Source organism: Micropterus salmoides, unplaced genomic scaffold (genome assembly GCF_014851395.1).
Source record: "Micropterus salmoides isolate LMB-PRFRI ecotype aquatic unplaced genomic scaffold, ASM1485139v1 Ms_hic_scaffold_4, whole genome shotgun sequence".
Classification (NCBI taxonomy): domain Eukaryota; kingdom Metazoa; phylum Chordata; class Actinopteri; order Centrarchiformes; family Centrarchidae; genus Micropterus; species Micropterus salmoides.
In genome coordinates, this window is record NW_024043372.1 from 20,515,482 (window position 1) to 20,542,584 (window position 27,103).

The 27,103-nt window shown below is 38.8% G+C and overlaps 4 protein-coding genes across 5 annotated transcripts; 3 read left to right on the forward strand and 1 right to left on the reverse strand.

The window, feature by feature from the left end:
• Positions 1–31: 31 nt before the first annotated feature.
• LOC119886648 lies at positions 32–4,694 on the forward strand. Its single transcript, XM_038697529.1, has 2 exons — positions 32–334; positions 701–4,694. The coding sequence occupies exon 2, from the start codon at positions 719–721 to the stop codon at positions 3,971–3,973; it is 3,255 nt and encodes a 1,084-aa protein (XP_038553457.1). The 5' UTR covers positions 32–334; positions 701–718; the 3' UTR covers positions 3,974–4,694.
• Positions 4,695–9,197: 4,503 nt separating this feature from the next.
• On the forward strand, positions 9,198–16,513 carry rab44 (RAB44, member RAS oncogene family). Of its 2 annotated transcripts, none has more exons than XM_038697534.1 (9): positions 9,198–9,681; positions 10,555–10,622; positions 11,992–12,080; positions 12,210–12,347; positions 12,431–12,512; positions 14,274–14,388; positions 15,916–16,014; positions 16,118–16,194; positions 16,331–16,513. In XM_038697534.1, exons 1-9 carry the CDS (start codon positions 9,481–9,483, stop codon positions 16,416–16,418), a joined length of 957 nt encoding a protein of 318 aa, XP_038553462.1. In that variant the 5' UTR covers positions 9,198–9,480; the 3' UTR covers positions 16,419–16,513. The 2 variants fall into 2 exon arrangements, with proteins under 2 accessions (XP_038553462.1, XP_038553463.1); XM_038697535.1 differs by having other exon boundaries at positions 12,213–12,347.
• Positions 16,514–18,747: 2,234 nt separating this feature from the next.
• trub2 (TruB pseudouridine (psi) synthase family member 2) lies at positions 18,748–22,163 on the reverse strand. The gene is made up of 8 exons (XM_038697140.1): positions 21,827–22,163; positions 21,524–21,658; positions 20,967–21,041; positions 20,815–20,876; positions 20,636–20,717; positions 20,184–20,256; positions 19,858–19,994; positions 18,748–19,773 (listed from the first exon to the last, which is right to left on the reverse strand). The coding sequence occupies exons 1-8, from the start codon at positions 21,954–21,956 to the stop codon at positions 19,448–19,450; spliced, it is 1,020 nt and encodes a 339-aa protein (XP_038553068.1). The 5' UTR covers positions 21,957–22,163; the 3' UTR covers positions 18,748–19,447.
• Positions 22,164–22,191: 28 nt separating this feature from the next.
• Positions 22,192–25,703, forward strand: hdhd3 (haloacid dehalogenase-like hydrolase domain containing 3). The gene is given in 4 exon segments (XM_038697142.1): positions 22,192–22,442; positions 24,440–24,772; positions 25,065–25,236; positions 25,239–25,703. Coding segments are annotated over 3 exon segments (714 nt in total). The 5' UTR covers positions 22,192–22,442; positions 24,440–24,442; the 3' UTR covers positions 25,451–25,703.
• The last annotated feature ends 1,400 nt before the right edge of the window (positions 25,704–27,103 follow it).

Genomic DNA, 27,103 nt, shown 5'->3' on the forward strand with positions numbered 1-27,103 from the left:
ATTGCCTTTTTTTTTTCTTTTTTTTTAAGTTACATAAACCAATAATATTATGTAAAAACTTACCATGTGCAGTGTTCAAATGACATTTTGTAAATAAGAACATCTACATATGGAAAATTAAGCTTGATATAATTCAGGAAGTAGCCTACTGTGTGTTGTCACTGTTGGGTGATAAAGGCTGCATGTGTAACCTACACAGGAAGCTCTCAGTCATGGTTGCAGAAACGGAACAACTCCTCTGTGAGGAAATGCATGTTACTGTTCAGCATATGCTGATGACTTGACATTGACAAGCCGCTCATGTTGTGAGACGACAGAGGTGCCAGATTTGGTGGTAAGTACATGTGGCGTATGTAGAAGGCCTAAAATAATTTATGAAATTGGTGCAGTTTATCTTTTTTTTTTTTTTTTTTTTTTAAAGGAACTGACAAACAGGTTTTACTTTAGAGTGACTAAGTAGTATGCCAGTTGCAGTAATAAAAAAATCAGTATGCATAATATTTTGGGGGGGGGGGGTTTGAGAAAGATTATTGTTTTGAATGTTTCCCTTTAGCTAACAGAAGCTAAATAGAGACAGAAATTACTAGTACATGTTTATAGTTGTATATATTTTCTAGAGATACAGTTAATGTTATCTGATTCTGAGGGATTTAAACTTGATTTGCTGACACGTTGCATGACTGAATGTCTCATGCTTTAGGAGACAAGATTAGAAGTCATGTCTGCTCAAACTTCTAAGAAAAAAAGAATTGGTTCACGCCGCTCGGCAGCAAACCAAAATAAAACTTCTGACGCTGACGAGATCCACATAGCTGACAGTACCTCTGTAGCAAAAAGTCACATACCAGAAGAACATACTGGATCATTAAATCTAGTGACTAATCCTCAAAATTCTTCACCTGAAACCCATCGTCCACCTTCACCAGAACACACAGGGCACAGAAGAAAGCTGGGGTCTAGCCGAAAAAATAGAGGAGGACAGCATGTCAAGGAATTGGCGACTGAATCATACTATGAAGCTAGAGAGGAAGTTGAGGAAAAGATTAGGGGTAGTGAAACCCCCGAAACAACCCAAATGTCACTGGCAATACAACCTGAGAGGAAGGAAGAATTATGTCATGGGAGAGAGCATGATATGTCTGCGACACATTGCAGCACATTGTACTCGGCCACTATACCTGAGGTTCAGAGCTCAACTATAACAAACTGTCCAAAGGCTGACCTGGAAAGTTTAATTCCTAAAAGTGAAAATCTGCAAACGGACCAATATGAAAATGAGAAAGACTGTAAAGTGGTGTCAGATTCTTGTAAATTTGAGGAAACCACGCAGGGAGGAATGGACAAATACACCGACACTCCTCAGAGTGAGGAAGTCAAAGACAATGCACATCTTGGTAGTATAAGTGTACCTTCATATCCCACTGTAGATCAACAGTACCAAACAAATTCTAGAGAGATGCCAGAGAAAGAACTTTCCAATGATTCTGTAACAGAAAAAGAAAGGAAGAAAAGAAATGACAACACAGAATTGTTAACACGTGATGGAAATTTACAGGGCTACTATGTGGTGAGTGAGTCACATATAGAAGCATCAGTTAAACAGTTTTCTATCACACCAGAGGTAACCGCCGATAAAAGCAGCCCCAGAGAATATACTGAACTTGAATGTAGTATTGAACAAGAAGAGGTGTTGCCTACAGATGAGAAGCAAAAGCAGATTTTCAACTTATCTGAAGTCAGAGATGCTCATCAGTCAGATGGTGCTGTAAATAAAGTGCATGCAAAGGAGAATAAGCCAACAGAAATGCTAGACAATTATTACTTCTCTGAAAGTGTGATCCATGATGCCACAGAAAATTCTGAAATAATTTCTATAAACCTGATAGACGAACCTGAAGTCCACGACACATACCATTCTGAGTTGACGGTGAAAAGTACTGATGACTCTGCTACCAAGCAGGAAATTTCAAATCCTAACAATAAACATGATGGAGGAATCAACGTATTTGACACTTATCAATCTGACAAAGATAGTGATCAAGTCAAAGAAAATGCACATGTTGGCACATTTGTTGGTGTCTCCAAGCATACTAGTTCAAGTTTACATTCAAGTTCAACAGTAGATCAACAGCTAATCAACCAAACAAGCTCCACAGAGATGCCAGAAGAAGAACTTCCCAATGTGTGTTCTGTAACAGAAGAAGAAAACAAGGAAGGAGAAGTGGACACTGAATTGTTCAGGAAGGGTGGATATTTAATGGACAACTTTTTGGTGAGCGACTCACATTTAAAGTCAAAAGGTATAAAATATTCTATCACAGCGGAGATAGCCACAGAAAAAAGCAGCCCCAGAGAGAACACAGAACCAAAATACAGTGTTGAGCAAGCAGATTTTTCACCACCAAAACAGGACTTGCCTACAGATGCGAAACAAGAAGAGATTTTAATATCTGAAGTCAGAGGTGCTCATCAGTTAGATGACACTATAAACAAAGTGCCTGAACAGGAGGTTGAACCAACAGAAATGCAAGACATTGATTACTCCTCGGAAAGTTTGATACCTGATGCCACAGAAAATTCTGAAATAATTTCTGGAAACCCGATAGACCAAACTGAAGTCAACGACACAAACCAATCTGAGTTGACTGTGAAAAGTACTGACGATTTTGTTAGCAAACAGGAAATTTCAAATCTTGATGACAAACATGATGACCATCCTGAAACAGAAAACAACTTTGAGGCTTTAGACCAAAGAAATGAGGATTATCATGTACATGACACCAAGACAACACAGATCAGCATCACAGAAAGGGTAGACACTGCACTTGGTCAGGTGTGTGAGGACGAAGGCCGAGTAGAGGATGATATAAAACCCAGTGCTGAACAAACAGGTCACCAAGAGAAGGAAGGAGTCTTCACTAAAATGGAAGAGAGTGAATCTTCTTTACAAACTCTGCAATCAGGAACAAATGCTCCTTTGGACTCCAAACCTCAGCAAACCGACCCTGACTTCAGCCCCATTGGGAACAGAAGGAAACTGGGGTCTAGTCGTAAACATAAAGGAAAACAACATACCAAGGACTCTCTTGCTGAATCATACCACAGACTTACAGAGGCAGTTGTTGAAAAACCCAGAGATAATGAACCCTTTGAAACAACTCAAATGTCAGCAACAATAGAGACAACAGTGCAGGAAACATCAATGAAAACCATGCTGGAAGGAATGGGGACATTTGACACTCATCAAACTAAAGAAGACAGTGATCAAGTCAAAGAAAATGCACATGTTGGCACATTTGTTGGCGTCTCCCAGCATACTAGTTCAAGTTTACATTCAAGTTCAACAGTAGATCAACAGCTAATCAACCAAACAAGCTCCACAGAGATGCCAGAAGAAGAACTTCCCAATGTGTGTTCTGTAACAGAAGAAGAAAACAAGGAAGGAGACGTGGACACTGAATTGTTCAGGAAGGGTGGATATTTAATGGACAACTTTTTGGTGAGCGACTCACATTTAAAGTCAAAAGGTATAAAATATTCTATCACAGCGGAGATAACCACAGAAAAAAACAGCCCCAGAGAGAACACAGAACCAAAATACAGTGTTGAGCAAGCAGATTTTTCACCATCAAAACAGGACTTGCCTATAGATGCGAAACAAGAAGAGATTTTCATATCTGGAGTCAGAGGTGCTCATCAGTTAGATGACACTGTAAACAAAGTGTCTGAACAGGAGGTTGAACCAACAGAAATGCAAGACATTGATTACTCCTCGGAAAGTTTGATACCTGATGCCACAGAAAATTCTGAAATAATTTCTGGAAACCCGATAGACCAAACTGAAGTCAACGACACAAACCAATCTGAGTTGACTGTGAAAAGTACTGACGATTTGTTAGCAAACAGGAAATTTCAAATCTTGATGACAAACATGATGACCATCCTGAAACAGAAAACAACTTTGAGGCTTTAGACCAAAGAAATGAGGATTATCATGTACATGACACCAAGACAACACAGATCAGCATCACAGAAAGGGTAGACACTGCACTTGGTCAGGTGTGTGAGGACGAAGGCCAAGTAGAGGAGGATATAAAACCCAGTGCTGAACAAACAGGTCACCAAGAGAAGGAAGGAGTCTTCACTAAAATGGAAGAGAGTGAATCTTCTTTACAAACTCTGCAATCAGGAACAAATGCTCCTTTGGACTCCAAACCTCAGCAAACCGACCCTGACTTCAGCCCCATTGGGAACAGAAGGAAACTGGGGTCTAGTCGTAAACATAAAGGAAAACAACATACCAAGGACTCTCTTGCTGAATCATACCACAGACTTACAGAGGCAGTTGTTGAAAAACCCAGAGATAATGAACCCTTTGAAACAACTCAAATGTCAGCAACAATAGAGACAACAGTGCAGGAAACATCAATGAAAACCATGCTGGAAGGAATGGGGACATTTGACACTCATCAAACTAAAGAAGACAGTGATCAAGTCAAAGAAAATGCACATGTTGGCACATTTGTTGGTGTCTCCAAGCATACTAGTTCAAGTTTACATTCAAGTTCAACAGTAGATCAACAGCTAATCAACCAAACAAGCTCCACAGAGATGCCAGAAGAAGAACTTCCCAATGTGTGTTCTGTTACAGAAGAAGAAAACAAGGAAGGAGACGTGGACACTGAATTGTTCAGGCAGGGTGGATATTTAATGGACAACTATTTAGTGAGCGAGTCACATTTAAATCAGAAATATAGTATTCTGTCACAACGGGATAGCCACAGAAAAAAACAGCCCCAGAGAGAACACGAACCAAAATACAGTGTTGAGCAAGCAGATTTTTCATCACCAAAACAGGACTTGCCTATAGATGCGAAACAAGAAGAGATTTTCATATCTGGAGTCAGAGGTGCTCATCAGTTAGATGACACTGTAAACAAAGTGTCTGAACAGGAGGTTGAACCAACAGAAATGCAAGACATTGATTACTCCTTGGAAAGTTTGATACCTGATGCCACAGAAAATTCTGAAATAATTTCTGGAAACCCGATAGACCAAACTGAAGTCAACGACACAAACCAATCTGAGTTGACTGTGAAAAGTACTGACGATTCTGTTAGCAAACAGGAAATTTCAAATCTTGGTGACAAACATGATGACCATCCTGAAACAGAAAACAACTTTGAGGCTTTAGACCAAAGAAATGAGGATTATCATGTACATGACACCAAGACAACACAGATCAGCATCACAGAAAGGGTAGACACTGCACTTGGTCAGGTGTGTGAGGACGAAGGCCGAGTAGAGGAGGATATAAAACCCAGTGCTGAACAAACAGGTCACCAAGAGAAGGAAGGAGTCTTCACTAAAATGGAAGAGAGTGAATCTTCTTTACAAACTCTGCAATCAGGAACAAATGCTCCTTTGGACTCCAAACCTCAGCAAACCGACCCTGACTTCAGCCCCATTGGGAACAGAAGGAAACTGGGGTCTAGTCGTAAACATAAAGGAAAACAGCATACCAAGGACTCTCTTGCTGAATCATACCACAGACTTACAGAGGCAGTTGTTGAAAAACCCAGAGATAATGAAACAACTCAAATGTCAGCAACAATAGAGACAACAGTGCAGGAAACATCAATGAAAACCATGCTGGAAGGAATGGGGACATTTGACACTCATCAAACTAAAGAAGACAGTGATCAAGTCAAAGAAAATGCACTTGTTGGCACATTTGTTGGCGTCTCCAGCATACTAGTTCAAGTTTACATTCAAGTTCAACAGTAGATCAACAGCTAATCAACCAAACAAGCTCCACAGAGATGCCAGAAGAAGAACTTCCCAATGTGTGTTCTGTAACAGAAGAAAAACAAGGAAAGAGACGTGGACACTGAATTGTTCAGGCAGGGTGGATATTTAATGGACAACTATTTAGTGAGCGAGTCACAATTTAAATCAGAAGATATAGAGTATTCTGTCACAACGGGGATAGCCACAGAAAAAAACAGCCCCAGAGAGAACACAGAACCAAAATACAGTGTTGAGCAAGCAGATTTTTCATCACCAAAACAGGACTTGCCTATAGATGCGAAACAAGAAGAGATTTTCATATCTGGAGTCAGAGGTGCTCATCAGTTAGATGACACTGTAAACAAAGTGCTGAACAGGGTTGAACCAACAGAAATGCAAGACATTGATTACTCCTCGGAAAGTTTGATACCTGATGCCACAGAAAATTCTGAAATAATTTCTGGAAACCCGATAGACCAAACTGAAGTCAACGGACACAAACCAATCTGAGTTGACTGTGAAAAGTACTGACGATTCTGTTAGCAAACAGGAAATTTCAAATCTTGATGACAAACATGATGACCATCCTGAAACAGAAAACAATTTGAGGCTTTAGACCAGAAATGAGGATTATCATGTACATGACACCAAGACAACACAGATCAGCGTCACAGAAAGGGTAGACACTGCACTTGGTCAGGTGTGTGAGGACGAAGGCCGAGTAGAGGATGATATAAAACCCAGTGCTGAACAAACAGGTCACCAAGAGAAGGAAGGAGTCTTCACTAAAATGGAAGAGAGTGAATCTTCTTTACAAACTCTGCAATCAGGAACAAATGCTCCTTTGGACTCCAAACCTCAGCAAACCGACCCTGACTTCAGCCCCATTGGGAACAGAAGGAAACTGGGGTCTAGTCGTAAACATAAAGGAAAACAACATACCAAGGACTCTCTTGCTGAATCATACCACAGACTTACAGAGGCAGTTGTTGAAAAACCCGAGATAATGAAACAACTCAAATGTCAGCAACAATAGAGACAACAGTGCAGGAAACATCAATGAAAACCATGCTGGAAGGAATGGGGACATTTGACACTCATCAAACTAAAGAAGACAGTGATCAAGTCAAAGAAAATGCACTTGTTGGCACATTTGTTGGCGTCTCCCAGCATACTAGTTCAAGTTTACATTCAAGTTCAACAGTAGATCAACAGCTAATCAACCAAACAAGCTCCACAGAGATGCCAGAAGAAGAACTTCCCAATGTGTGTTCTGTTACAGAAGAAGAAAACAAGGAAGGAGACGTGGACACTGAATTGTTCAGGCAGGACAACTATTTGGTGAGTGAGTCACATTTAAAGTCAGACGGTATAGAGTATTCTATCACAGCGGAGATAGCCACAGAAAAAAGCAGCCCCAGAGAGCACACAGAGCCAAAATGCAGTATTGAGAAAGCAGATTTTTCATCATTAAAGGAGGAGTTGTCAACAGATGAGGAACAAAAAGATCATGTAAACTTTTCTAAAGTCAGAGGAGCTCAGCATTCAGAGGATGCTGTAAATGAAGTGCATGAAGAGGAGGTTAAGCCAACAGAAATGCAAGAAAAGCCTCACATGGATTATTCTTTGGTTAAGGAGAGTGAATCTTCTTTACAAACACAGCAATCAAAAATGAATGCTCATTTGGACTCCCAACCTCTGGACAATTCTCAGGGTATCAAAGAGCAAACTCACACAGGCTTCAAGCCCACAGCAATCAGAAGAAAATTGGGATCAAGCCGAAGAAATAAAGGAATACACCAAGAACCTAAAGAAGAATTTGCAGAAAATACGAGGGATGATGATGACCTTGCAAATTCCAAATTGTCACTAGGAATGGCAATGAGGCAGAAAGAATTAAAAGAGCTAAGTGACCTAGACCTCAAACATGCTAAGAAAACAAGAAAATTAGATCAGCTGTTAATGACGAAGACACAACGCCAGAAGAGGACTTAATTTTGTCACAGAACGTTATGGACAACAGTACAACCGTGACAACAATAATAAAAGAGCCTAAGAATTTAAGTCAACTTACAGGAAATGACACAGTTAAAATGGACTCGATACAATGGAAAGATGATTCAAACATACAGAATATCTCATATCATGATGACAACGTCACTGCCAGGTCAGTCATGTCGGATGTTCTTGAGCAAGATGAAGCCTTTCAGGTCCACAACACAGAAGCTTTAACTTGTGACAAAGACTCACTGGGACAAGAAGTGAATATGCAACAGACAAATGATGCAATAGAAACTGTGCAAGATGTCACAATAAGAGACTATAGTACAGAAGTGGAGAGTTTTGTAGATATACAAGTTTCTGGACAGGATGACGTTGCAGAAACAATTGAACATCCTAGAAAAAAAGACCATGAAGCCCAAGAAATGACTGCTTCACTGGAGATCACACGTGCCGCAAACAACAGAACTGTCACTTGGGCTCCATTTGACAAGGAAAACTTCAGAAAAGCAGAGCCAGCTGGGGATATGTCAGAGGAAAGTGGAATTTCTACAGCAGTAGATGCAAGTGACAACCAACAAGGGATACAAAAAATAAACAATTTAGAAAATGGTGTAAATTTGCAAGGAAGATCCAAAGAGAAGAGGAGAAAGATGGGCTCTACTCGCGGGTCTCAACTCAATAGAAAACCACGGGCAGGAATGGACAACAAAGGTGAAACAAAAGAAAGCAACTTAAACATAGAAGCTGACATGAGAAGTCTTGACAAGATGGAAGAAGTGGATGAGTTACCAATGAATGTAACTACAGAGGTATCACAGAATGAAAATGCAAACCCATCATTGAGTCCCGTGTGTAAAGAAGAACTGGAAGCCAGCACTGTTCACGACAAAGGGCAAAAGCTACAAAGCAGTGCCTCTGATCTGCAGAGTATACAGAGCAGTATAGTAGACACAGATGATTTAAAGGATCTGCTTCCTGAGCAATCTTTCACCCACAATGAAGAAGATGCTTGTCCTGTTAACTTTGTTCAGGCAGCTGATGTAAGGGACAGTGATCTGAGTACACAAAATGATGAGGAAAGGCCAGAGTGTGTGAATGTAATCCAGAACCAAGCTTTGACATCTGCAGGAGCACCAGTTGTGACTGCGGTAGATTTGGAAATGGTGAAATCTGTAATCAGAGGAGGAGCTGGAGAAGAGCATAAAATTTGCCAGGGTTTACAAGAGCCAAGCAACGTGAATGTAGTAGTTCATGATAAAAATCCTGAGATGAAGAATGCAAGTCCCAATTTAAATTCAACCAACAGGAGAAGAAAGATGGGGTCCACCCGCAAGAATCTTGGATCACAAACCAAAGGGAAAGATTTGCTTCAGAACCAGAAGGTGGATGATGAGGCAAGAGACTGCAACAAATGTTGGAGATATAAAGAATGAAAGTTTCTCAGGTATCAAAGAAGAAGAGCTACAACTTCAACTAGAATACAAAGACAGTGACTCTGAACAAAGGAAAGAAAAAGTATTTGAAACAGTGGCGTACAGCCACACTGGTGAGTCTCACTTCAAACCTCCGGCTCACCAAACATTTGAAGAAAATCCTGTTTCTCATGGCCAACCTGGAGAAACAGAGCATCAGCTACACCCCAGGTATGTCCCTGCAATACCATCCACTTCTCCCAAACATGATGTGATGTCAGAAACAGAATCTGGTAGGAGGAAAAGAAAAATGGGATCGCACCGGAAGTCACGTGGATACCAAAACAATGAAAACCAAGCTGCAGGAGGGGACAGAACCACAGATACATATGGGAGAGATGCCGGAAGTATCACAGATGAAAGTGCCGTCAAGACCAATGAAGAAGAATCTTTGGGCCTGGACAAAATATCAGAGGTAAGCAGTAAAGTAGTTTTTTGTGTTATTTGTTATCTTTTTTACAATCAAAGAATTTCTTGTAGGAATCCCCAATTATGACTCTTTCACATTATACTTAAACTGATGAAGAGACAGTTGTTTGCAGTGAATTTCACTCAGATTACTGGTTATGACCAGTTAGTTAAGTTTCTAAACATTATGCAGCTTTATTGTATTTATAATTTTGTGCCTTTAGCCTGAAGTAGATGGTTGTTATTGGCCGTGTTCTTTTGCACAGTGAGTATGTGTTGGTCTGTACTTCCTATTTGCATAAAACCTCTTGCACACTCAAGTGTCACAAGGAACCTAAATGAGGAACATGCGGGCCACACTACAAGTTTCACACAGTGAAAAGGAGAACATAAACATGTATCTGACTTTTTGATCTTAATGGTGGTTTGTATTTTTGTGGCAATAAGCTACCTTAAAGCATACCATGCAAAGAAGATCATGAAGAGAAAAGGCCTTGCACAAGTGGTTTTCTTGCAATGTAAATTTATTTAATAATAAAAATAGCCTTATTTTCATGCACTGGTTTTTATGTAAAAGCCTTGTTACTTTTCCTTTCTATAAAATGTTATAGTTTAGTGCTTTTAACATTACTTCGTTGTGGAGCACAAACTGTACAAATTGCTCCTCAGTATATACTCCTCAAATAAACACCTCACTTCCTGTATGCCAGAGGATTATTCCTGGGAAACCTGTAAAATACAAAGCTTAGATCTGCAAAAGTGGACTTAATATAAAACAAATAAAGATTATCATTTGGCAATCAAAAGACAAAACAGATTGAAGATGAAGAAGAATCATCCTCACTGTCACCTCATGAATGAAATGTTTTTGTCCGTGCAGGTCTCTAAAAGTTACGAGAAAGCATCACCCAGCACCTCAAAGGCAGGAGAGCACTCAAGGGCTGTGAGGTAAGTCCAACACTGATGAGGTTCAACAGGAACACTGCCGCCTGCAAGCCTTGTCCAGCTTAGCACAAGTAGTAGGTAGTGTTTATCTACCTGGTGAGGTTACCATCAGAGGAATCTTCATTCATATGTGTCATATACTTTTTTTTAACCAACTTGGAAATGACTATTTAATGTGTTAGCATTTAGAACAAAGACTCACCATCAATCTTCTAATGTCAGTTCAAAATGAAACTATCCGTTGGACTGAGATTCATCTGTGACTCATCCAAGAGAAGCCTCTGACTCAATCTACACAAATCCTCATGCTCAGAGTATAGTACAGACAGAATGTAGAAACTCATAAACAGGTTTGTTTTTTCACAATGTTAGTGACATTGTTGGTTTGTTATCCAGCTTCCCAACAGGCTGATTAGCAGTCTACTGCTTTCACTGCTTGCCTGAGTAAGGAGGCAAGGGAGATAGTGAAATGACAGACGTGATATGGTGTGCTATTCTGATGCTCAGTGTAACCAGTTTAAAAGATGAGATGCATGCACAATCGTTACTAAATTTGGGATTTTCATTAGTTGTCACTTTTAATCATCACAATTAAATGAAATAAACATTTGAAATATATCAGTCGTGTGTAATGAATGAATATAAAATCCAAGTTTCACTTTTTGAATGGAATTACTGAAATAAATCAACTTTTTGATGATATTCTAATTATATGACCAGCACCTGTAATTTGTTCCTCGGTTAAACTTAAACAGGCAGCTAATGGAGGACAGACAATCTTACCACTCAATCAGCAAATGTCATACTTTTGTGCGCTTGATTGTAGGCATGTTAAGCGGGATGTGTGTTTGTATGCTTTTATGAAAGGGCGGTATGTGTTGGAATTATTGTATTTTTAACTGTGTTGGCTGCATGTTTTCTGTGAGCGGTGTTTTGTGACATGTCTAATTTTCTAATTTCTAGAAAACAACCTTGACACTTGTAATATGTATTTTTATAAACATTCTTGGGATAAACCACAATAAGTACTCAAATATTTATTCAATCTGATTATTCATTTCAGTTGATAAAGATGAGATGCCTGTATTTTTCGGTGTAAAACGTGCAAAACATCTTATTTGAGTTCACGGTTTAAGTGAATGATACAAATTCTTGACTCAAATATTTTTCCTATTATGTAGTTTTTCTTTTAATTCTCAACTTCAAATATAAATGTGTGGCTATATTCTGTATAGTTTAGCAGATTTATCTCTCAATGAAATGCAAACATTTGGCAGGTATACTGATGACTTACAACTTGAACCTTACGGATCCCGAATGTGACTTACTTTTAGTATTCTGTTTGAACTATGCTTGGTCGTCTGTTCCACAGTGAGAAGACGCTTGAACGAGTGACAGCAGTTCAACATCCTTATGCTGAAATCCACCTTGCTCAAGAGAGTCAAAATACGTTTTCTCTGGGTAAAAACAACATTATACAAACAGTACTTGAGTAACACAGGCACAGCAGAATGTAGCTCATTGTAGACAGATAATGAGAGAGGGAAATTTAATATGGAGAAATAAAACGTTCTTGTTTTTTTATTTTAGCAGGTAATTCCGGGGGAGCAGATCTCAGATCAAACAGTTACAATGTGGTGATGGTTGGAGACAGCAGTGTGGGTAAAACCTCCTTCATGAAAAGAGCTCAAAGTGGAAAGTTTTCTTTAGATTTGCCTGCCTCTGTTGGTAAGAACCTGACCTTTATCCTATCCTATTCCCATAAATGTGTGTAAATATACAGAATAATGTAACATAAAAACATTTTGTAGGACTTGATTCCTGCATGTGGACAGTGGTAGTGGATGGAAAACCTGTGGTGCTACAGTTGTGGGATACAGCAGGTCAAGAAAGGTAAGTTCCCTGTTTCCTTTCACACTACATTATTGAGACACAATTATCGCTGTTGTAATCAAACATATGAACTCTAGGTGAAGGCACTTTGTATTACAGAGAATAAATATGAGTGGTCCCAGCTTTTTGAAAAGTTATTTAACCATTTTAGAAGTGTGTTCCTCTTCAGGCACACAGATAGACTGACTTCCGTAAGGTGATATCCTTGCAGTATATTACATGCAGGAGAATTGTAAAAAAAAATAAAAAAAAAGAAAGAAAGACAAAAGAGGGACATCAAAGATACAATGGACACGTATTATGACAGGGTCAAAGCCACTCGACATTTCCCTGCTCTCATCTTAAAAAGTTCAGCCCATATTTGTGAAAATGAGTGACTCTCTAAAGCTATAGACATGAGAAGATGATGCTTTCCGACCATGATGTTATCATGTCCACATCCGTCCTTTTTCTACATAAAAGGACAATGTTATGTAGAGGTGTTATTGTTTATAAACAAAATCCAGCTATTTAGGTGTTTTGGGGTCCCTCATCCTTGCTCTGTTGAGGTAGCTTCTGGTTCATCTTGAAGCTGCCATGAAAAAAGAAATGCACCTTGCTTCATGTGCCACACACGTCCTGAAGCACTTCCTGATTACTAGAGTTGTTGCCACATGCACGTCTGCACATCTTTGTATTCCTGGAAGTGGCAGTGGATTTTCTGCGAATTGATCAAAGGACAGGTTGTCTCGCTGTCCTGAAGGCTTTCTTTGTCACCCGGTCTAAAAGGCAGCATTCCAGTTTTTCAGCAGTGTGTACACTTCTGCAGTCAGCCAAGACTTCTGATGAGCACATGTGACGATGCTTACATAAATAACTTCCTCTTTGCGCTTGCTATTGTAGCCAGTCAATGATATTGTAAATATGAATTACTGCAGACAGAAGCCTCCCTGAACATGTGCCAGACAATGTGTTCAAAACACTCTTTCAAGTATTGGAAAGTCAGTCAGGTTGTAACCTGTTTCAGAACTGGTTTGGCACACCTCAGCAATGTTTTTTATGCTGGAATTATAACAACAGATTTGGTCCCAGCTGCAGCAGTGGGCGTAACATGCACGCAGTGTGTAGATGCCCACATGTTCACTCACATATTAGTTGGCTTTTTGGTGGATGTATTAGATTAGCTTGGTTGAAATACATCTTGAGATGTGCACCCCAAATCATCATAGTTTTTTCATTCAAACTAATTTTAAATCAATGTAAATTACTTAGGGTCCTAACATCCCATTCTTACTATAAGAAGATTTGATGCTTACATAAATAACATCCTCTATGTGCTTGCTATTATACCCAGTCAAAGATATTGTAAATGTGAGTTAGCGCAGGCAGTGGTAACTGAAAACCCCGAAACACAAACAAAAGGACATCACAAATAAAAGACAGGTCTGACATTAACTTTGTGGATTAAAAACATAATGTGTGTTGTATTACAGTAAGAGTCACTCGACTTCATTTATGAAGCAATAGTGGAGTCACTGCGTTCACATCATCATCCTTTGGAGGAAAGATGTCCAGAAAGCATCTCTAGAAGAAACGCTTGAGGGAATTCTCTGCAAACTCAACTAACTATTTTGTCACTGCCGAATGTTTCTGGCTGTTTTACAGTGATGTTCACTTTTGAATGGTGCTAAATGTGTAAAGTTAAGCCTCTCCTGGATAAAAGAAAAATGTGAAATCTCGTGGCAGCCTGTCTCTGATTACATTCTTTATCATCCTTCAAAGGTTTCACAGCATCACAAGACAGATTTTCCATAAAGCCCAGGCATTTCTCTTGATGTATGACATCAGTTCCTCTCAGAGTTTTTCTGCCATCAGCTACTGGGCAAGCTGTATTCAGGTATGGTGAACTTAAAGCTGCAGTGGCTGTAGAATAGTTTTTTGGCCTTTTTTTTTTTTTTATAGATGTTGAACTACAGGTTTTGATTCAAGGCCAGACAGACTGTAAACTTGCTACAATGTGTTTATATGTGTGGCTAGTGTGTAGTGGAGAGCATTTTCAGGAACTAGAGGCAAGTGAGGAAAAAAAATCTTGTGATTCTCTCCTTTGTGTGTAACAGGGGTATTCAATTAAAATTCAAAGAGATCCAGTTAGAGAAAAGCAAAGGTCCGGAACATCATAACGACTAATTTGGGTTAATATTCAGTACCATAACTATATCAACATATATTTTTAGTCAAAAACTGACGGTCAAATCAAATAATATTTCAACAATATTTTGGCTACTGTCAGTTTTCACATCAAACTGGAGGGATAATAAATAATAACTTCTAAATTAAAGTAAACTAAGGGCTGCGTTTAAAAAAAAAAGCTCTCTCTTTCATTCCCTCTTATATAGCTACCACTTCCCTACTTTCTCTTGTTCATTAAGAAACGTGAGCTGTAGCTTGTCTGCCAGCTAGGATTGGAGATATCTGAGATATTCTTGTTTTGAACAGTCCGTGGGAAGGATGTACATGTAAGAATGTGTAGGCTACATTTCTTGGTTAAAAACTCGACTCGCAATGCTTATCGGAATGCAGATTGGCTGAGTAGCATCACATGAGACGATTGGACCACATGCAATTGGTCTGTGAGTTTCCTGGCCCGCTAAACCAGTACAGTAAATGCTAGAAAAGCTGCGCGGGTTAAAATAGAAACGCTCCGTCACAAGGTAGTAATTCTCAATAATAAATGGGCTATTGGTCTTGGTCTGGAGAGGACGGCAGCTGGGTCTGGATCCGGACCGCGGCCTGCTAATTAGTGACCTCTGGTGTATGACTTAAGAATGTGAAAAAACGTTGTGTTGTTGTAATACTCATTTCGGGCACAAAAGGCTGAAGTGCACCACTACTCTTACTACACTTTTTCCCACCTGTATCACAAAAAAATGGACATAGACAGATTATTTTCTCACTTGCCTCTCAGGGCTTCCATACAAACATTTCATATGAATCAGAATTGAATTTCTTAACACAAAGCAGTCATAAATTAACTTTTAAAGAAAAAGAAAAATACTGTTGTTATTCAAATTTAAAAGTACTACCACAAAAGTATCTAAGTTTGATTTAAATGTATTGATTTATTTGATTTATTCTTCAAGAACCTACTCTGAATAGTCTAAAGTAAAAATGTCTAAACATATACTTAACTGTGTACCTACAGTAGGAAGGAATATAAACGTAAAAATGTCAAATATGCATCAACATTACTTCCAATTCCAATATTGATCGTTGTGAAGGATTTCATTTTCAGTATGCACCTATTTGTTCAACGCAAACTAAATAAAACATGGTAATTAAATTCTTGTGGTAAGAATTTTCTAGGATTTTGAGTACATGGGACCTATTTAACCTACAATAATCAAACTATTGTCTTTTTTTACAGGAAGGTGCTGCAGAAAACGTGACCATTTTACTTCTTGGGAATAAAAGTGATCATGCAGAACGTCAGGTTAAAACTCAGCAGGGGGAAATTCTAGCTAAGGTATTTGTGGCATTACGTCCTCTAGCACTTTTAGAATATAGGTAAATGCTTGTGATTATCAAAAGGCACTAAAGCAGCAGTTTTACCTTTGGTTTTTTCACAGGAGTACAACTTTGAATTCATGGAGTGCAGCGCTGCCACAGGTGAAAACGTGATTCAGTCTTTGGAAACTATGGCCAGGTAACACATTTTACTGTCACAGACTATTTGTATTTTTTTGTTGCCCACCCGTGTATTTTTCAAAAGCATGTCCTGTACTATACTCTGTGCTGTAATGTTGCAACTGATTGTTTTGTTGTTGTTGTGTTGTTACCAGAATGTTGAGTCAAAAAGCTGACACAAGAGAGGAAGCAATGGTGTTACACAAGGAGCCCCAACAGAAAAAATCATCAGGATGTTGCTGAACAGATGCGGGTTTAAAACTGGGACTCAAACCATCTTTGGTTCTTTCAATCTGTTTTATTACAAATTGTATGAATTTATGCAAATATATGTTAAATTTTCTTTTGACATTAACCTTTCTACCAAGCCTCACGAGAAAATTACTAATTTAGAGGACAACAGATGACAGCTTGAAGTATGATATTCCTATAGTTGCAAAAAATATACTTTTTGAAATGGCACATTTTCAGAAATTTCACTGGGAGAGGAAGTCCCAGAGGGTGTTTTGATGTGTCCATACTGTGTACCTTTATGTATATACTATACTGTACAGCTGGTACGGGCTTTCTTTAGAGGCAGGTCAAGGATTTTCCTTCGGGAACATGAATCTTCCCTTTGATGTATTTAACCAATCTCTCTGGGAAACTAAACTTTTAGTACTTTAGCACTTTCTGTTTCAGGTCTTGGGTCCTCAGAAAAAAAGTTTCCACAAAGAAAATACTCTTTATTGTATTTGTATAACTGCGTTTCTCAACACTGTCTATACTTTAACCTTAATAATTTTACTTATACACAAATATATATTAAATGTGTGTGTGTATATATCTTTAAATTTTTCTGTTGCTGAATCTTAACTGGCAAATTTAGATTATATTTATATAATAAATGTTACTTTTTGTCATTTCAATGTTACAAGCACCTTGTGCAATGTGCCTGTGAACAAGCCCATCATTTCATTTTTGTAGCCGTTTAGCACACAGCCTTTGTCAATAATTACATTTAAAATGATTTTGTATGTTGTTTACCATCTGTTCTAAATGAATGGCATACTTGGATTTGTCACACAGCTGCCAGACCGACAAGACAACCATAAATACATTTCATGGCTCTATAATTAAAGACAGTGGTCATAAAGTATTTAATGGGCTTTAAAAATACATCAAATTATTTTTGTGTGCATTTCCCTTGCTATATACCTTTAATCAATAGCTCTGACATCATGTCTCATGCTTAATAAACCTCCAGAACGTCCACGTGCTCTCGAAGTTAATTTGTGTCCTCATGGAAGTTGTGTGTTTCCAGAATGACAAAGACAACAGTGTTCCCACTGGAACAACAAGTCCTTCAATGGTATGAAGAGCATGACAGCAATGGCACCACTGCAATAACCATATAAAATCCCAAAGGAGCTTTTGTGGGGAACAGAAACGCTGAGGCGGCATCTTCAGAGGACACAGACGACTACACCATATCTGATATGATTAAAAGCTTGTTATACGCTTTGTTTTATGGGTCCGTATTTCAGTGGTGGAAAGTAACTTATTACATTTACTCAAGTACAATATTTAGGTATTTATGAGTATTTTCACTTTATACAATACTTCCAGAGAAATATCGTACTTTTACTTCGCTACCTTTATTTAAGAGTTATAGTTAGTGGTCTTTTCAAATTAAGATTTTACAAAGGTCTTTTATTCCATCAGCTATTGGCTTTTAAACAAAATGGGACTGGGCCTCCATGATGTTGCCCCCATTTTTGCCCTCTTTTCCTGCTCTTTCAATGGTTCTGGTGACAAGATAACTAATTGTGTACTGTGTGTATTGTATTGAGTATTATTTATTTTTTATTTATTATTGACTAATATTGTGAGACAAATTGCCCCTCGGATCTTTACTCTACTGTACTCTATACAAAATAATCAGTTTACAAAATATGACCCATTATTACAGATTAAACTGCCAAATATATGTATATGAAGCAGTTAAAATTAACTCCACCTTGACCAACAACATTAAAATACAGCTTACATATTAATATATCAATACTAATGATCCAATAACATAATAGTATAACACTAACAGTAGCCACTCTGCATTGAATACTTTTAAAGCTGATACTTCTGTACTTCTACTTACGTACATTTGGAATGCAGGGCTTTATCATGTAACGGAGTATTTCTATTCTTTGGTATTGGAACTTTTACTTACTGGTAAGTACATTATTTTAACACTTCCTTCACTACTGCTGTAATTTATGAATACTTATGCAAAATAAGAGGTTTCCTGGAAAGAACAATGTAATTTGGTACTAATTACAGGAATAAGTAAACTTCCAATTAATTATTTAAATTAATTTTAGACTTTTAGTGAGAACACAGCAGGTCAGTTAACATGCAAGATTAAATCTGCATCAAACCTTTAACTCAACATACTGTATACAAAGAAGAACTTTTAATAATTAATTAATATTTTAGTGTCAAACTACAAAGTTCTTTCTCCCCCCCCCCCCAAACAAAATGAGGAAAATACAGAATGTAAAATTGTTCAAAACCTTTTAAATGGGTCAAGGCACAAGGTTGCAGGTACAGTTTTATTTTCTAAACCAGCTGTAAGGAGTACTGTTAAAGTTATTATCTATTATTGTTCACAGTGGGAGAGCTGATTGGCAGCTGTCTGTTGATTTCACTTTTTTCCCCACATTCGGCACAGCAGGGATCAGAAGGTTCTCAACAGGTGCATTAGACCATAAAACAATGCTACAAAAGCAACTGAAATAGAAGTATCTTTGAACATTTTGCCACTCAGGGGGAAATTTGTGTTAATAAAGCAGTTGCATCATCTCATCTGCAGTCCATCAAGAGTGTTGATTTAACTTAATATGTCACACAAATGCCTCTAATGCATGGCACCAACCACTTTGTAGTAATGCACTGTTAAATCTCTTACATTGTAAATTTATTTCATGATCTAAATAAACCACTTTCTTATTATGCTTTGAGGAATAACTTAATATTACCTGCACAACATTTAACAAAAGGTGAAAACATTGTAACATTCATGTGAGATCCAGCAAGTTGGAGAGAATCTTAAACAAAAGCAAGATGAACAATTGGACATGATGTAATGAATCGTGTCCAATTTGATACTTTCTCCTTTAGGAACCAAGATCTTTGGTCTTTTCACATCCCTTCAGATGAGTTGAACTCAAAGTGATGTAGCGCTGAAGCTCAGAGTCACTCTAGAGCAGTTGTTATAAACTACCAGCGACAAGTCATTTCATTCTACCTGCTGCTGCTTCCTCGCTGGTCTCATTTTGTTGACTGGCTGTCGTTGTATTCTCTTCTGGTATTTGTAATGCTGAGTCGTTGATCTGTGTGTGGGACTTTTTTTTATTTCTTTTGGAGGAGTGGTATTGTCTGATGGCCTGCATAACATCCGAAGCAGTCCAGTGGTGATGAGTCAGGGCATCCTGCAGGGTGAAGGAGCCGTCTCTGGTCCGTCTAACTCCTTTACACACTGCTGTGCTGTGCAGCTCGAGTCCTATCTCATGCACAACTTTGCGCAAATATTTCTGAGTTTCATTCAGACACTGCACCTCTGCAGGAACAGAGAAAAACAACAAACAAGCTCAGTAAGCATCCTGAAATGAGGTTTTTCTGTGTGTTCACCTAAAAAATTTACCTAAAGTGAAGTTAGGGGGCTGGAAGTGAATGCAACGCAAGCCTGTCAAAATAGGCAGTGATTTCCCATCTGGACCCAGTAAACCTTGCACAGCCATCTCATAGGCTTCCTGCGAGCGCATGTCTACGTTGGAATACCTGTATAGGAAAAACACAGTCATCTACCTGCACTATGAATAATCATTCATCATTTTACTGTGTTACATGTTCAGCAGGATCTTATTGAAAAGTTAAGCACAGAGAAGAAAATGTTTAATACACAGAAACGTATGAAAAATGTCAATATTGTTTATAGAAATGCAATGAACATTAAATGTAGTTACATACATTAACAAGGCCTTTTGATTGGCTCCCTGCAGCATTGCCAAGACTCTGTCCAGCTTATCCTGTGTGATGTGACCTGTTGAACACAGACATATTTTAGGGTCAGATACGGTCAAAGGCACAACAACTGATGCAGTGAGTTTAGGTGAGGTTTGGCCAGTGATTAATACATGACCCTCCATTCAAAAGGTGGAAATGGCACAAGCGCACATTTACAAATAGTAGTATGCTAGATAGAAACAAACTGATGAATATGAAATCTGCCCATGAAATAAGTTACACTATAACAGGGACAAAATTATTGTATATATTGAGCTGTGTAGAAAATTGCTTCACGTAAAGGCATTGAGAATTGCTTTACATAAAATACTACTTCTCAAATATAATGATCTAAAACTATTACTAAGTGAATGATCTGATGAAAGTGAACACATATAGGAAGAAAGCTATCCTACCATAGGTGGACCTTTCAATAACTCTGCCTGTGTGAGAGGAATCATCTGTTGCAGTCCCAAATTCACCCTCCAATGTGTAATCCTGAAACATATCAAACAGCATTAAAAAACCTGTGGATATTATATCTTTCTTACATATTTGTACATCTGATGTAAAACCAGCAGAAGTGACAAATTACCCTTGTGACTCGTGTTCTGTAGAGATCATTCAGGGCCTTGTTTCCATTCCCAACAGCGAGAACTAAAGTTGAAAAAAAAAGGTGTGAAAAAGAGACATTCACAACACAAACAAACAGGTTTTCTCCCCTGATCAGCTCTAAATGAATTATACCTAGGACACCAGAAGAGAACGCATCCAGGCGATGTCCTACTCCAATTCTAACATGCTGGAATTCAGGTCCAGTCACTAAAACACACAGAAAACACACATTTTATTCACTCATAGACAGTCCTCAATGTCATTCCAGCTGATATAAACCTGTACTTCTGAAGTCACTCATGAGCCATCAACCCAGACTTCATTTAAATTCTACTTTAATACGACCATGGAGGTAAAATGAGAGAAAACTAAATTAAACGGAGCGTGTTGAATTTTTTGCTCCCAAAACATGATGCACGATGACTTTGCAGTGAATGCTTTGTATAAATCTATGAATTTATCTGTTCAATCAGTTATTCACTCCTGTCCACCTGCCTAGTCGTGTCTACAATGGCAGAACAGTGGCCCACCATAAAAATAATTTTAACAAAGTTATTATGTTTATTAACATCAAACTCACATTACTTGTGTCAGTAAATTACAAATTGAGTTGAATGGGGTGTATGAACCATAGGTATGAACAAGTGACCCAGGAAATGAAGATATGCTGTGAAGTGGACAACACATACCCAGAGGATGCTTGGACAGTACTGGCAGAGAGGCCACAGACAGTGCGAGTCCCTTGGGTGCTTCAGTCTCGCTGTCTAGGTGTGCCAAGAAGCGGACCTCCTGAGGAACTGGCTGGGAGGGCGTAGCATTTAAACCTATAAAGGTGTCAAGATACATGGGTTACCAGGACATAGTGATTTATTTGGAAAACCAAGGTTAAAGGCAGTGCTGGGTGCATCACCGTCACAGAAGACATAGAAACGAAACTGCGAGTGTGTTTGAAGGACCATAAGATACGTTTTTAAAAGACATGTTATCCTCACCTTTAAGAAGATTTGTCTCGATGCTGTCCCGTACGAGTTTCCAGTGGACACCAGAGGGTTTGTACACACAAAACAAACCCTCTAACCTCCGAAACATCTGAACGGCTGGAGTTGCCATTGTGTTGACCATCAGGTCATCCCGATTTTTTTTTCGAAAAGTTGTGTTAGGTTACATCTCATAAGACTTACTCACGAGGTTAACAGTGTTCTAAAACAAGGGTTGCTTTTGCTCCACTTGGCTTCACTGCACGTGAAGCCACAACCGGGCTACAACATGTAACGTTAGCCACTTTGATCATACTGCCGCCTGCTGGGCTGGATGTATCACAGGCATTACAACTACTGCGCAACAACCGTGAGTGAGTAGACCGGTGATGGTGGTGTTTTAACAGTTATGATAATGAAAAACATTTAGCGGGGGTTATGCTGGTTAGAAACGGATGATTAATTTCAGAGAGATGGATTCAATGCACTTCGAAGAATCTAAAACGTAAAATGGCAACAACTGTCGTAAAACATCCTAACGAAGAACTCAGACAGTAGGTAACAGTTAGCTAACGTTAAACTGTGGCTAACCTTGGTGACAGCCGTTGACAGCTGTGAAGACTTGACATCGGTAACGTTTAAACTGTTACTGCTTTTGTAGTTAGCTCGTTGTCTATAGCTTCGTGTGCAAAAGAGACTGACAAGTAACGTTAGCTAATAATACAAAATCAACGAGCGTAGCGTCAGCTAGGAGGTAACAAAGGTCAAAAAAGTGTAACCATGATGACGACATCTTGCCGTTAAGTGACATAGTTTACGTGTGTGTGTATTAATGAGCACGAGCAGGGATCTTAACCTTCAGTGATAATCTGCAACGTTAGCATGACAGGTTGTCTGGTTCGCTGTTAACAGTTAACGTTATAATGTTACCTTCAAATGTGAGCAAGACGTGTCCATGAGAAAGCAAAGCACAGTTTTGTGTGGTGGTAGGGGTCAAAGACATTTAAGATGTCACAGTAGGAAAAGCATAGGTGTGTATTAAACATTTGATGATGGCTGAATTCCACTTTGGTGCTTCAGTGTAGGGTTCTGGTATTGCTGGCTCACTGTCATGATGACACCTGAATAAAACATCGACGTCGAAGCTACTACAAATCCATGGTCCATCCACACAGGTGCTTTCACTTAATCTACCTGATTTATATCTCACCTTTTAATGCAGGACAATTCACATCTTTATTATTTTTCTTGTACTTAAGAGTCCAATGACCTAATGTAATTAGCAGCATAGCTGCACACCACATCAAGCTAAGCAATGGTCTAATCAAACAGAATAACTGAAAACACTTGTGTGGGTGTGCATTAGTGATAGACAGATTTTATGAGTCGGACGATTAATCGGGACGATATCTGGCATTTTGAGATTATCTGCATCGGCCAATGCCCTTACAAGCCGATAGAAAATATCTGTGGATACATTGGCAGGCAGCCTCTCTGTGTGGCTGCTGTGTAAGGACGTTAGTGCTCCCCCTGAGTTTTGGGAAGATGGTGAAAAAGTTAGTTTTAAGCCCTAAATTTCTTCAGTCACCATTGTCTTTTCTAAATGTCAAGGCATTTCTCCTAAATGACAGCAGATCTCATCTAAAACCATTACTGACTAGCATTAAATGCCATACTGTACAGAATAATGTAGTTGAATGACCCTACTCTCAAACACCTGAAAACACATTTCACATTCTGAAATCTACATCATAACAGAATGTATTTTTATACATATTAGATTGTACTCTGCATGGACTTTTATTTGTTTTGATATTGGCATTATGTACATCGGCCATCATGATCTCTAAATATAGGCCATTGGAAAACCCATATCGGTCGACCACTCATATGCATGCCCTTCGTGTGCATGCCCTTTAATGTTATTTATAGCAACTCTTGATATTTTCCTTCCATGACAAGTGAAAATGTCTTCTGTGAAGAATGCTTTCCCACCTACAAAAGACTGGTAGACAAGAAGCCTAGATATCAATGCAGAACCCACCTTAAGGCCCTTATCATTTCAGCTGATAATGTGCTTTAGTGGTGTATATTCCCAAACATGTGGAACAATAAATGACCACAAACCAATGACACACAACAGGGTTTTTCTAGACATTTTGGCAATATGTCACAGGAGAAAAAAAAACAGCAGTAAATATTAAAATTAATGTTGGCGGAATTCAATTCAGCTGAGTCCTGGTGTTGTCCATGCTGGTCACGACTTAGTGGGACACGTGAATAGAACAGAGCCATTGCTAATGCCATAAGTAACACCTGTGCCTTTCTTACTATGACAAGTCAAAATGTATGCTTAGAAAAGAACCTATTGTACATTACTTTTTACATTGACTTAGACTGGGAATATTTAACTTCACTTTATAGGATTTGACTTTGATTAGAATACTATACATTTGGAAAACATTTCTAAATAGCAATTACAGTACAGTGTACTATGTAGTAACTAGTCCAGTGATTTTAGACATAGGCATTTGGGTTTATCTAAATCATTTAACATTTACTAAACACATTTTCTCAAGTTTTGCTTGGAAATTATATAGTCTTACATCTATGATATTTCCTCTGTAGGTAATGCGAGCTCCTCTGCGATGGGTGCTGTGGGATGTGAAAGACACCCTGCTGAAGGTGCGTTCTTCCGTGGGAGAGCAATACTGCAAGGAGGCTGAACGAATGGGCTTGAGCGTCAGTCCTGTGGAGATTGAAGCTGCTTTCCACAAGGCATATCGACATAATTCCAGCAGATACCCAAACTACGGCATCACTCAGGGCCTGGATGGACGGTCTTGGTGGACTTGCGTGGTGCGGGACACTTTCTTCCAGTGCAGGATACAGGACCCAGCCCTGCTGAATAAATTGGCTCACAACCTATATCATAACTTCTGCAATGCAGAGAACTGGGAGGTAAATGACAGATGTGGCATGCACATGGAATGAATAAGATGGTCATTTCTTCATTCATTTTATTTATAAATACCTGCTGTTCCGTTAAATAATACACCACAATGACAACACATTCTTTAGAAAATTGTTTGAAAACATGTCAAATAAGCAGGTTTCATTGAAAGTACTGCGATCACTGAAAATCTGTTTAATAAGTTTGCTTTGTAAAGCATTTTTACTGCTAGTGTTAGCTTTTTATATTAATGTTTACAATAGTAAACATAGTAGCACTGAAAATGTCCCTTTGTTTTAGGTATTTCCGGACTCAGAGGGGGCGCTGGAGAGTTGCTCTTCTCTGGGACTGAAGCTGGGTGTGGTATCAAACTTTGACAAACGCCTAGAAGAGATCTTGCGTGTTTGTGGCTTGCTGTCTCACTTCAGCTTTTTGATAACATCAGAGGAAGCAGGTACGGCAAAGCCGAGTCCAATATCTTTGATCAGGCGCTGCAGAAGTGTGGTGTACCAGCTGCTAGTGTAGCTCATATCGGGGACCACTATGTGAATGACTACCTCGCCTCTCGGTCTGTGGGCATCCACGGGTTCCTATTGGACAGACACAACAAGCATGACGTTCCTCCAGCGCATCGGCTCTGCTCCCTGGAGGAGCTGCCATCACAGCTGCAGCACCATGTGGACTAATGCCAGTCATGGGCTCAAGTACAAAGCTACTCAGCCTAACTGTGGATCAGATAAGGAACTCTTTTCTGTGATTTAGCCATGTTGACCTGTGGCCTCAATCACTTTAGAGCTCTTTACATGTTTAACAAATGAAATGCTCCTAACAGAAATTTGTAGAAAAAATAAAAATAATCAGAAGATGCACTATAAAACCTGCATGTACAGTGTGTACTTATTTTTACTATAAATAAAAATGGGGAGCAATAAGTATTTACCACTTGTACTGTCCGTCTTTCACCTGATGACCAAATTTACAAGGTATTTAAAACATAAAAGAAACCACAATCATCAGCGCTGAAACTTATACAAGTGTAACAGCAACATAATGACAACACTGCAACGTCATAATCAGTGTTGGAGGACATTTCCTCAAATACTGCACTTAAGTACAGATTTGAGGTATTTGTACTTGAGTATTTTCTTTTCGTGCCACTTTCTACTTCTACTCCACAAAATTTCAGAGGGAAAATTTGTACATTTTACTTCACTACATTTATCTGGCAGCTTCTGTTACAAGTGACTTTACAAATTAACATTTTTACACACAAAACATATGAAGAGTTTAATGGGGTAATATGGAGTTTTCAGCACCCAAAAGCGGTGCGGTTTTAAGATTGCAACCAGTGTGCTTGTATGCGTACTCGCTTGAACTCATGAGTGAGCATAATCCAAAACACAACCGCTTTCATACAGAGATCTTGCAATAAATGCAATGTAACGTAATGCAATGTAATAGTTTTATCAGTTTGAGGTTGAACTAATCTATGCTTGTTCCATGATAATGTTACATTGCCTGCCTTTTGGAACTAACTTTATTTGTGCATCTTTCACCGGAGGCTCGTCCATGTCAATACAGTTCAATGTATTCGATTATAATATAACGGTTTGTGAGCTTGACTGAATATCATAAATTATCATCTTTTAAAATACATTAAACTCCCCACTATTGTACTTTTTTCCCTAAAGGTCATTAGAAACTTGCTGCTGCATTTGCACCATGTTCTTGTAAATTCATAATCACAGCAAGTTCAGCTGCCCCCATTATGAGGCTTCAGCAGTCAGAGGTTGTCAAACCACGAGTTGATCTTCCAAAGTTGCTGTCTTTTTAGTATGAAATTGTCTCTTTTACCACAAGTGTCCAGGGCGGAAAACACAAAGAGGGAATCATTTGAAGGCAGTACGGACAAAAGGAAATCTTTACAGCTTCCAGTAACTCACTTACAATGTCCACATGGGCATGAGCAAAAATGCCAACCTTTGCTTTAAACCTGGTGGACGGAGCTGAAGCAAGGGTAGAAACAAGTCAAACTCTGAGGAAAAAGTGCAAAACGTCCGTCATCATCAATTTATAAACATGAATTTAAATATCATGACACCACCATGTGAACTGAACTTTTAACTGACGCTCTGAGCTGTCATTATTCCTAATCATTTGTTTCAGTGCTTAGCAGCGAGGAGAACAAGGCAGGGTTGCTTAACCCTAATACCTTAGTAAACTTTTATTTTAAACCATCTGGTCAAAGGCAGATACTGGGAATGTTGGGTTGAGGATCAATAGGGCCAGAAGAGGAAGCGAAGAGGGGGAAAAAAGACCAGAATGGCATTGCAATTCAG

Bases quoted from the DNA above. Each gene is read 5' to 3' on its own strand.
- LOC119886648 (XM_038697529.1), top strand. From the start codon at position 719: ATGTCTGCTCAAACTTCTAAGAAAAAAAGAATTGGTTCACGCCGCTCG.
- rab44 (XM_038697534.1), top strand. From the start codon at position 9,481: ATGTCAGAAACAGAATCTGGTAGGAGGAAAAGAAAAATGGGATCGCAC. The intron at 12,513-14,273 runs GTAAGTTCCCTG...CATCCTTCAAAG, and splicing joins GATACAGCAGGTCAAGAAAG to GTTTCACAGCATCACAAGAC. The intron at 16,015-16,117 runs GTATTTGTGGCA...GTTTTTTCACAG, and splicing joins AGGGGGAAATTCTAGCTAAG to GAGTACAACTTTGAATTCAT.
- trub2 (XM_038697140.1), bottom strand. From the start codon at position 21,956: ATGGTCAACACAATGGCAACTCCAGCCGTTCAGATGTTTCGGAGGTTA. The intron at 20,877-20,966 runs GTATAATTCATT...TTTCAACTTTAG, and splicing joins GTTCTCTTCTGGTGTCCTAG to TTCTCGCTGTTGGGAATGGA. The intron at 19,774-19,857 runs GTAAATTTTTTA...CTGTTCCTGCAG, and splicing joins GCCCCCTAACTTCACTTTAG to AGGTGCAGTGTCTGAATGAA.